This window comes from Petaurus breviceps, unplaced genomic scaffold (assembly GCF_028583685.1).
Source record: "Petaurus breviceps papuanus isolate PSGF00001 unplaced genomic scaffold, PetGlider_PUasm1.0 689, whole genome shotgun sequence".
In the NCBI taxonomy this organism is placed as follows: Eukaryota; Metazoa; Chordata; class Mammalia; order Diprotodontia; family Petauridae; genus Petaurus; species Petaurus breviceps.
This window is the reverse complement of record NW_027186458.1, coordinates 6,145,370-6,156,101: the sequence shown is the minus strand read 5'-3', so window position 1 is coordinate 6,156,101 and position 10,732 is coordinate 6,145,370. Positions and strand designations below refer to the sequence as shown.

Here is a 10,732-nt window from a genome sequence, read left to right as displayed (position 1 = left end):
CAGAGATGGGTTTTTCAGTGCTTAGTACATGGCTACCACCTGGTGAGGACTGAAAAGATGCTTGTGGGCAGAATGAATGACTGACTTGAACTTCAGCCCTCCTTCCCCTTAATGCACTCCAAAGCCAGCAGAATAGCTGTGGATGCCACTGTGCCTTTGGGTCATTTTCCTCACTGACCCACCACCTAAATCATTCTTAAACCTGCTGTATTCTGATGGGGAGGGGCACCACTCGCCTCGGAGCCCGCTCATCTAGAACAACGTATTAATCTATAACTTAGCAGTGTCGTTTCAGCATCTTGCATAGTTAACTTACTGTTAATGACTGAAGCTCTCTGGTTTCCTCTTCTGCTGCGCAAGCGTGATATGATAGAACCTATACAGTGTTAGAAAAAATAAAGGTAAAAGTACATACTTTATAGTGAGATGCTTCTGTATTTACAGATTGTAAATTCTTCCTCTAAACGTGTACCCCACCCAGTATAACCGGCCAGTTAACAAGGCAGTCCAAGGGACTTTGCCATGTGTACATAAGTTTCCTCGCTTCTTCAGGTAAGAAAAAAGAATCCCAGGCATTAAATTCCATTTCTCCCAGACATGGAAAAGTTTATTCCTTTCGTGTTTAAAGAAAAGTCTCCCTGAAACTCTCAGTTTTGATATTGTTGACATAAAACTGAGTGTTTAGACAGGAGACAAGAAGAAAGCGTCCACTGGCTGAAACCTGGCCAATTTTTGGTTCCTTTTTCCAATACAAAGCACCAAATCTAAACACACGCGGATCTATTCCTCAGTCAGTTTTAACTAGAAATTGTAAGAAAAACAGAAAAGGGGGAAGTCATTGGCTTCGGTTTTTGTTAGACAAGGGCTATTTCTGTGCATGTCATCTGCTTCTCCGTTCTGTCTATTCATCTCCTTAGGCCTGGCTTCTTCCTCTGTAAAATGAAGAGGGCAGGCCACATGGCCTCTTACATCCCTCTCGCTCAAAATCTCTGAACCTCTGAACTGCTAAAAAGGCTTTTGTGGAAACTCAGAACTTTCTGAGACATGCATCGGAGACTCCTCGAAATTCTGGCTCACCCTGGTGTTTAGCAGACTAAATGTAGTGGTCTCGAGGTTCTTTATCGTGGGTGGCTAGGAGGTACAAAGGATAGACTGTTGCACCTGGAATCAGGAAGACCTAAAGTCACATCTGCCTCAGATGTGCTGTGTGACTCCAGGTGTGCCTCTGTCTGCCTGTAAAATCAAGTTAATAATAGCAGCTACTCCCCAAAGTTGTCATGAAGAGAAAATGAGATAATATTTGTAAAGTGCTTTGTAGACCTTACAGGGGTGTGCAATGATCTTACCATTTATATGGTGTTTAATAGTGCCAGGCATCGTGTGAGGCTCTCGATCCTCTCAACAACCCTGGGAGGTGGGTGCTATTATTATCCCCATTTTACAGATGAAGAAACGGAGGCTAGCAAAGGTTAAGTGATTTGCCCAGGGTCACACATCTAGTAAGTGTCTGAGGCCAGATTTGAACTCGGGTCCTCCTGACTCCAGGCCTGGCACTCTATCTCCTATACCTTCTTGCTGCCCCCAAATATAATAGACATAAATTCTAGGTAATTTTTTCAACAGACCTTTGGAGTTGTCAGACATTTTAGTCCTCCATTAGTCAAAGCAGAGGCGTCCCATTGTGGAGTGGGGTCTCAAAAGCTGGCTAGACCTGCTACTTTATTGATAAAGGGAACTCCTGGATGGGAAAACTTCCTCTGTCAGGTTAGGGGAACACCAATCCTGCAACTTCAAATCTTGAAGGTAGGTGACTTGTCTGGGGGCACCCGGCCAGTCTGAGGGAGGACTCGAACTCAGGTCTTTCTGGCTCCAGGGCCCACTCTCCTTCACTATGTGGATCCACTAAGTGCCGCTGCCTCTCATTCCAATGTAAAGAGGGACATAAAGGACAATCCTATGTAACCATCATCATCCCCTGGGCAATTTCAGAAAGAAAAGGGATTGGCTTTGCTGTTCGCTTCAAATCAAAACCTACAGTGTGAACTAGTGAACAGCATTCAGCAACAAACCAGAGGCCCTGAATTCTCCCACTGGACAGGCCTGCTTGGATCCTTATTCGCCCTCTAAAGTCAGGCTCAGACGCTGCCTTCACCACAAATCCTCTCTGGACCTCTCGTCGGGACACAGGTGACATTCTTGAAGCTCACAAGGCATGTTCCTCCACTACCAAAGAGCGCTCACTCATCTTCAACTACTGTGCTTTGTTGAGTGTCTCAGTCACGTCTCATTCTTCGCAGCCTCATTTGGGGTATTCTTGGCCATGATCCTGCAATGGTTTGCAAGTTCCTTCTCCAGTTCATTTTACAGATGGGAAAACTGAGGCAGCAAGCAGAGTTAAGTGACTTGCCCAAGGTCATACAGCTACTAAGTGTCTGAGATCGGATTTGAACTCATGAAGATGAGTCTTCCTGATTCAAACACAGTGTTCTATCCTTCTCCACCTACCTTCCCATACTATTCTGTAGTGTTTTCTGAATACATGTGTTTATGCTCACATTCCTATTAGACCAAGTATTAAGAGGGCAGGGGATCACATGTCACCTAATTCTCTGCTCAGCCTCGAGGGTAACAGCTTGCACAGAGTAAATGTTCGCTAAGTGTTGAATGAGTCAGACCCTTTACCCCTGGTGATGGTAGCAAACATCTTAGGGGGTTCGGGGCATCTTGCCGCAGTATCTCCTTTGAGCCTCACAACATCCTAGTGAAAGAGTTTCCTTACTAATATCAATCATTTTCACTGCACAGATGAGGAAACTGAGGCCCAGTGAGGTTAAGGAACTTGCCCCAGGTTACATTACTAGGATGGTCGGAGCAAGAATTTGAACCCAGGTCTTTGTGTCTAGCTCGCTATCTGCTTTACCACACAACTTATGATGTGAAAAGGTTGAAAGACAAACAACTTTTGAAAGACTTAAGAGCTCAGATCAATCCCAATCCCCATCCCAAAGGATTCATAAATGGGCCTGCTGCCTACCTCCCAGTGGAGAGGCTCAAGGTACAGAAGGAGCCACACGTTTCTGGATATGGCCCGAGTGGAAATTTAGTTTGTTTGGCTAGGTATTTCTGTTACTAGAGTTTTGTTTTGTTTTCTTTGGGGGGCAAGGCCAGAGGGAGAAAACAAATTATTCATTGAAAAAAGTTAAAAGGAATTGAACTCTATGGCAGAATCTGAATCCCAGATTTTCTAAAGTCCAAGGGAACTCAGAGGTAACCTAGTGAACAGTATTTAAATAGAAATCTTCTCGACTCCACACCTGGCAGCTGATTCTGAGCCATCTGCCTGGATACCCCCAGGGAGGGAGGGCCCAAGGCTCTCTGCAGCATCCCAGGGCTGTCAGGGACCACTCTCATCATAGAGTCGTTTTTCTGACCTCAAGCCCAAGTCTTCTTTTCTCCAACTTCCCTCACTGCTCCTTGGTCCTGTCTGGTAGGAGCAAACAGCAAGTCTAATGGCTTCAGTACTTGAAGACAGTTATCATGCCACCTCTTCCCCAAGCCTTCTTTGGGCCAAACATCACTGGTTTCTTCAACAGTTTCCTTTGTCATGGTGTCCAGTCATCTCGCTCTCTTGGTAGCTTGGTAGCTTTCTTCTGGTCACACTGGAATGAGTTAAGGCTCTTCCAACAGCCTCCCGACTTGGCCACCTGCCTTCCCCAGGGATGGCATCATAATGAGTCTGACCAATGACTGGTGAGCCCTGACCTGGAACCTCTGTTGAAAGAAGGCCCAGTTCCACAGCTCACTCTCCAGTACCAACTCATTGCCCAGTTTTCTCTTCCACACTTGGCTGCCTGACCCCCTGGGGACAACAATCTGCCCAAATCATTCCTTCATCGGTAAGGCACTCCCACCTCATTATATTTCTCCACCCCAGCGGTTTTGAGCCCCCATCTGTCCCTGCACAAACCCTGCAGCCTCAACCACCCTTGACCCCAATGTCCCAATCTGTTCTACCTATCCTTCCATTGTGTTCTCTGAAATTCCTACTTCAAAGTTAATCTTGCTTTCATTTTTTTTTAAACAATTGGGGTTAAGTAACTTGATGAAGGTTACACAGCCAGTTATTTCTGGGTGGGTGCTAAGTGTCTGAGCCTGGATTCGATCCCCAGGTCATCCCGACACTGGGGCCGGTGCTCTTACTTGCTGTGCTACGTGGCCGCCCCAATCTTGCTTTCATTCAAAGATTACATCTAGGTCTCCTTTCTCTCTCCCTCCCTCCACCTTCTGGCTCCCTCCTCATCACACAACGTCCTCGGCTGCCTCCAGCACTAGTTCCACTTTGACTCAGGACCCTCCCCCTCAATGTAATGGGGGAGCTGGAATACTCCTTGCTCCCTACTGCCAATTCCAGGCTCTCCCTCTACGACCAGGCAGTAACCTCTACCCCTTGGAGATTCAGCCAGTTCATATTTGTCATTCAATCAAGATTCTGGTAGCCATTATCTACCAAGCCCCAACATATTCTTTTTCTTTTTGGAGGGGGGAAGTCAGGGCAATTAGGGTTAAGTGACTTGCCCAAGGTCACATGGTTAGTAAGTGTTAAGTGTCTGAGGCCAGATTTGAACTCAGGTCCTCCTGACTCCAGGGCCAGTGCTGTATTCACTGCACCCCCCCCACCACCATACTTTCTTTTCTTCCTCAGTGAATTCAGTGTGTGGCACAGAGTCCTTCTCATGCAAGGGGGGTCTGCCATATATACTGATACTCCTCAAAACCCCTAACTTCCCAGTGTCTCAACTTACTCATTCCCAGGCTCTCCTCCTCCAGTCAGTTCAGTTCCACACAGGGATGGTCATACCTTGAATCCTGCTGTTCCTTATGCTACATGTACCCTTACCCTTCCATGTTCAGAACCTCCTTTATCTGATCAGAATCATTTATAATTCCATCTTTCCTTCTGCCTGACACCCGCAGGCCCCGAAGCCTGTTCTTTGTTCTCAATGTTGCCTCTAACCCTTCTGCCCCTCTGTTCTTTCTCAGTCCATCACCCCTACATTGGCTATCCTCCCCTTCCTTCCCCATCTTGACCCCCTGGTAAACCGGTTCAGTTCTACCCTGCCCTTTATCCCATTTCCAGGCTCATCCTGCTAATCCTCAGCCTTGGCCAACTCCTTGCTTCCACTCAAGTGCTGCTAAACAAAGCTGGTCCAAATCATGAAGCCACGCTGCCTGGGTCCACTGTAAAGGTGTGTTATGTAATTTGAAGTGGGCTGCCATTGTAGCAAGGCAGTCCCTTTATACCTCCCTAAGCAGGTGGCTATCCCAAACATGACTGTGGTTTTTCTAAACTTCTTCATCCCCTCTTGATTCTCTCATGGTTTCCCTTTCGCCTGCCCTCTCAGTTGAGAACTTTGCTATATATCGTTCACTGAGAGCTCCCTCTTCTCTTCTTCATTTTATATCACTCAGATATCTTCCCCCACATCTCACACACCCTGTCTCACATGCTGAAGTGGCCCTTTTTCTTGCCAAGGCAAATATGCATGGATGAGCCCATTACATGTCATTCACACTCTCTCACTAATCTTGAACCACTCCCTGTCTACTGGCTGCTTCTTTACTTCTTTTTTTTGCTTTTTGGAGGGGCAATTGGGATTAAGTGACTTGCCCAAGGTCACACAGCTAGTAAGTGTTAAGTGTCTGAGATCAGATTTGAACTCAGGTCCTCCCGACTCCAGGGCTGGTGCTCTATTCACTGCATCACCTAGCTGCCCCTGCTTCCTTACTTCTTATAAACATATCTGTGTCTCTGCCATCCTCAAAAAATCCTCCCCAATCCAGTTATTCCCATGAATTATCTTTTCACATCTCTTCTTCTTTTTTGACTGAACTCCTTGAAAAAGAACCTATGACTGGTGTTTTCACTTCCTCTCCTCTTACTCTCATAAACCCTCTGCAGTGCAACTTCCAACCTTATCATTCTACCTCAACCGTTCTCTCCAAAGTTACCAATGATCTCTTAACTGCCAAATCGAATGGCCTTTTCTCAAGCCTCTTCTTCTTGACCCTTGTGCAGCCCCCAGTCACCCTCTTCTCCTTCATATTCTTCTCTCCTGCTTCTCCTCCTACCTGTCTGACTGTTTCTTATCTGTCCCTTCCAGCGGATTTTCATCCTGATCATGCCCAATAACCATGGATACTCCTCCAGGCCCTCTTGGGTGGTATTCTCTTCTCCCTCTAAACTACTACTTCACTTGGTGAACACATCAGCTCCTATGGATTTAATGATCACGTCTATTCTCAGATTCTCAGATCCACTTAACCACACTAACCTTCCTCCCAACCTCCACTCTCAAATCTCCAGCAGGTGCCCTTTGGACATCTAAGATTGGCCATCTCACAGGAATCTCTGGTATGTGTCTAAAACAGAGCCCTCTCTCACCACAAGTCTCCCTTCTTCCTATCTTCCCTGCTGCCATCATGGCAACTGCCCTTCTCCCATTCATCATCTGGCAACCCAAGTGTGATCCTCATTTTATCACTTGTTTCCATCCCCGATATCCAATCAATTGCCAAGCCCTAGAGTATCTACCTTCATGATGTCTCTTGTCTATGTTTCCTGCTCTCCTCTGATACAGCCCTCATTCCTACCCTCATTGCCACCTGACTGAACTATGGCAAAGCTTTCAGATTGGTCTCTATATCTTGAGTCTCTCTCCTTTCTAGCCTGTCCTCTACTGAGCAATGGAAGTGATCTTTGTAAAGCTCAGGTTTGACCATATCATGATACCTCTCCTCCCCCCATTCAATAAATTCCAGTGGCTTTCTATTATCTCTGGATCAAATGCATCTTTCTCTGTTTGGCTTTAAAGTGCTTCCATAACCTAGCTGTCACCTGCCTTTCCAGGCTTCTTCCACCTTGCTCCCCTTCACACCCTCTGGGATCCACTTATAACACAAGACATTCCATTTTCTAACCCCAAGCATTTGCAGGGCTGTTCGCCATTCCTGGAAGCTCTCTCTCCCCCTCTCCTCTCTCACTCCTGGTTTTCCTAGGTTCCTTCAAGTCTCAATTAAATCCCACATTCCTCAAGATGTCTTTCCTGGATGCCCTTAAGGCATGTCTTCCTTCTCAGATTCCTGCCAGCTTCCTCTGTATGTAACTTGTTTGAAAATAATGGTTTGCATGTTATCTCCCCTTTTGGAACATGAGCTCCTTGGGGACATGAACTATTTGCTTTTCTCTGTACCCCTAATTCTTGGCACAGTGCCTGGCACAGAGGAGATGTTTGATAAATGCTTGTTGATGTGATTTCCTAAAGTGTGGTGGCCAGAACAAAGTCCAGCAATGTTCAGACCAAGGAAGAGGACAACAGGAAGCTCACCCTTTCGCGGTCTGGACCCCACACCTCTCCTAATGCAATTTAACTGTGAGAATGTCCTCTTCTAGCCCTAAAAAACTTATGCCCCAAAGGGGCAGCTATTGAGCAAACAATAAAAATATGACTAAATTCAAAAGGCAGTGATGTCCAATGGGTAGAGAGCTGGTCCTGAGGTCAGGAAGGAGGCCTGTGTTTGGGTCACACTTCTGACTCTAACTGGTTGTGTGATCCTAGGGAAGTCACTTGAGTTCTCAGGCTCTAGGCAACTCTCAAGACTAGACGTTAAATAGAAAGCGTGGCCTGCCTGGAGAAATGGACTTTCCTCATCTCAGAGTCCCCCACACTAACGAAATCAAATCTCAATCCCTAAAATAAAACTGAAATGGTATTTGTATGATTAAAGTTCTCAATGCCAACTAGAGTTGGCAACAAGAGTCTTGACTCTTCTCCAATGACACTGAGGAAGAACGAAAGCTTTTCAATGTCATCTCCATCCTGCTGTCTAAACAACTGCCCTCCATGATCTGTTTATTTTTCTTGGTTCTGGGCTGGATGTTCTATTACAACATCAGGCCCTCTGTGAAGATTTTCTCTTCAAGGTCTCGTAAAACTGACTAAGCAACATCCACTGCAGCTTTTCATACTGGGAGAGCAAACCAGCGGAGTGCTGAGCTAAGGTGGCAGCTGGGGGGACTCTGACTTCACACCCTTCATTCTGTGAGCCCTTTAAAAACTGTACACCCACGGATATTATGATAGACATCTGAAAAAACAGAACTTTTAGTTATCAAAAGATTCGTATCAATATAAATATCTCCATTGGATTAGATTCTTAATTAAGACTCATTTTAAAATGAGAAGAACCACTTTCAGGTTATAGATTCTGGATGTCTCCTACTAGAGGAGGGGCAGTTGAACAGTCGATGCAGAGCAAATGGGGGCAGCAAGATGGCACAGTGGACAGGGTGCCAGGTCTGGCATTAGGAAGACTCCTCCTTCTGAGTTCAAATCCAGCCTCAGACACTTCCTAGCTGTGTGACCCTGGTCAAGTCATTTAACCCTCTTTGCTTTAGTTTCCTCACTTGTAAAATGTGCTGGAAAAGGAAATGGAAAACCCCGCTAGGAACTCCAACAGGAAAACCCCAAACAGAGTCACGAAAAGTTAGATATTACTGAAACAACTGAATAGAAGAAAACAAACACGGTTATTAGCTTGTGGAATCTGGAATCCTTAGGATTCACTTAGTGGCAGTAGGGTGAAAGATAGAGGCCTTGCCCCGATTCAGGAAGGCCTAGGTTCATATTGTCTGCCTCTGCCAATTAAACCTTGTATGACCAATCACTTCCTCTCACTGGGCCCCAGTGTCCTTGTCTATAAGATTAATCAGCCTCTAAGGTTCCTTGCAGCTCTAAAGCCATGATCCCGTAACACAAGAAGTTGCCTTCATATTTGGTGGCTGTGGCCCAGGGGAAAGAGTGCTGGGCCTGGAGTCAGGGAACTGAACTCAAATATGGCCTCAGATGCTTAACTAGCTGTGTGATCCTGGGCAAGTCACTGAACCGTTTGCCTCAGTTTCCGCATCTGTCAGGAGGACATGGCCAACCACTCCAGTGGTCATGAAGAGTTTGACATGACTGAAAAGCTGCCTTCACACTGTGGTGAATCTGGACACACACTTATATACATAACAGAGCACGGAGGCATGCTTATTCAGGAATGCATCGAGGGATGTTATTGTGCAAGAGAAAGAAAACTGGCATCAAGACTTTTCTTAATTAACAAGGATTTATTTTGATCCTGCTATTTTTTATATCTTGATAACTTATCTTTTCATGCCTTATGAAGGAAGGGTAGCAAGGAGGAGAGCAGAGTCTGGAGTCAGAGGACTTGGGTTCGAATCCCAGCTCTGCCAAAACGAAGATAGTCTTTCTTGATGGGTTTCAGTTTTTCTAGTCTGTAAAATAAACATTAAGAATCCTGCCCACCTCATGAGCTTGGCTTGGGACTCAAGTGAAATGATGGCTGTGACCGAGCTCCAGTGGCCCCCAGCGATGGCGTCCTAGAAGGGCAGCACTGAACCTGTCTGGGTCCCTTGGTGAGGTGGAACCAGAGGCTCTGCTCCTTACTCTTCCAGGGTTTTAGCAAATCACTTCATTTGTGGGGCCTCAGTTTCCTCCTCTGTAAATAAGGGATCAGAACCTAATGTTCTCTAAAGCTCGAAGTCCTATGCTCCTCAAGGATAGACTGGGTCTGACCTCTCTGGCCTACATATCATGAGGACAGACTGAAGTCACACAAAAATCCCATTCTTAATGTGTTAGTAGTATTAGTGCTGAAGGTACAATTTGGCCAAGTCATTTAATGTCTGCATGTCTCAGTAGGCAGTGAACTCCCCAGGTCTTATCTCCTCAGTCATAGATGGGTCACTATTTGCATCAGTAGAAGGGCTTCCCATCACAGGAGTGCCCCTTGCCGACAAAATCATCAGCTCTTCAGATATTCTAAGTCCTACCAATGGAACCTTGAGAAAGCCCGCCCAGACCGCCCAGATGTGAGAGGAGCGAGTCCCGCCATTTGCAGGCTCACCTCGAGAGTTACCATCTGCTTCGCCATGGCCCTCTCCACTGCTTCATACATCTGGGTGTTCTGGATTCCCAATCCACAGAAGATGACAAAAGCTTCCAGAAACTGCTCATCATTTCTGTTGAAAGGTTTGAATTTGCTGGAATTCTCTTCCATCTTATTAACAAGCTGGCAGACCCCTACGAGAGTTAGAGAAATCAGGTCAGTGTTGCTGTTACTATTAAGTTGGTTAATAAGAGGCAGCATTGAATAGTGGAGGGAGTGTTAGATTTGGCTTCAGGAAGATAGAGCTTCAAAGCTTGCCTTGGAGACTTCCTAGCTGTATGATCTTGGGCAAGTCACTCCACATTTCTGAGCTTCATGAAGCCCTTGAAGATGATGAGTTACTAATGGGCTGTGATCTGAGCAGGTACAGGTAGGTTTTTGTAAATTTAGTTTTATTGGATTTTCAGTTCTGAATTATCTCCCTCCCACCTTCCTTTCACTTCCCATTGATAAGGCAAGAAAAACAAAGCCAATTACATACATATAGTCAAGTAAAACTAAATACTATGAAAGAGACAAAGAGAGATGGAGACAGAGACAGAAAAGAGGGAAAGGAGGGAGGGGAAGGGAGAGAGAGAGACAGAGAGAGAGAGAAAGAGAAAGAGAGAGAGAGACAGAGAGAGAGAGAAAGAGAAAGAGAGAGAGAGACAGAGAGAGAGAGAGAGAGAGAGAAGAGAGAAGAGAAGAGAAGAGAAGAGAAGAGAAGAGAAGAGAAGAGAAG

At 45.8% G+C, this 10,732-nt stretch overlaps 1 protein-coding gene across 4 annotated transcripts in view; it reads right to left on the bottom strand.

Annotated features, from left to right (window-relative positions):
- Positions 1–10,732, bottom strand: part of PDE5A (phosphodiesterase 5A) — a 201,371-nt gene that overhangs the window by 62,752 nt on the left and 127,887 nt on the right. For all 4 annotated transcript variants that reach the window (XM_069104889.1, XM_069104892.1, XM_069104890.1 and 1 more), the window contains exons 10-11: positions 9,970–10,145; positions 317–376 (exon numbers count right to left, since the gene is read on the bottom strand). In XM_069104889.1, the coding sequence (XP_068960990.1) occupies positions 317–376; positions 9,970–10,145 (236 nt within the window). The remainder of the gene's footprint in view (positions 1–316; positions 377–9,969; positions 10,146–10,732) is intronic.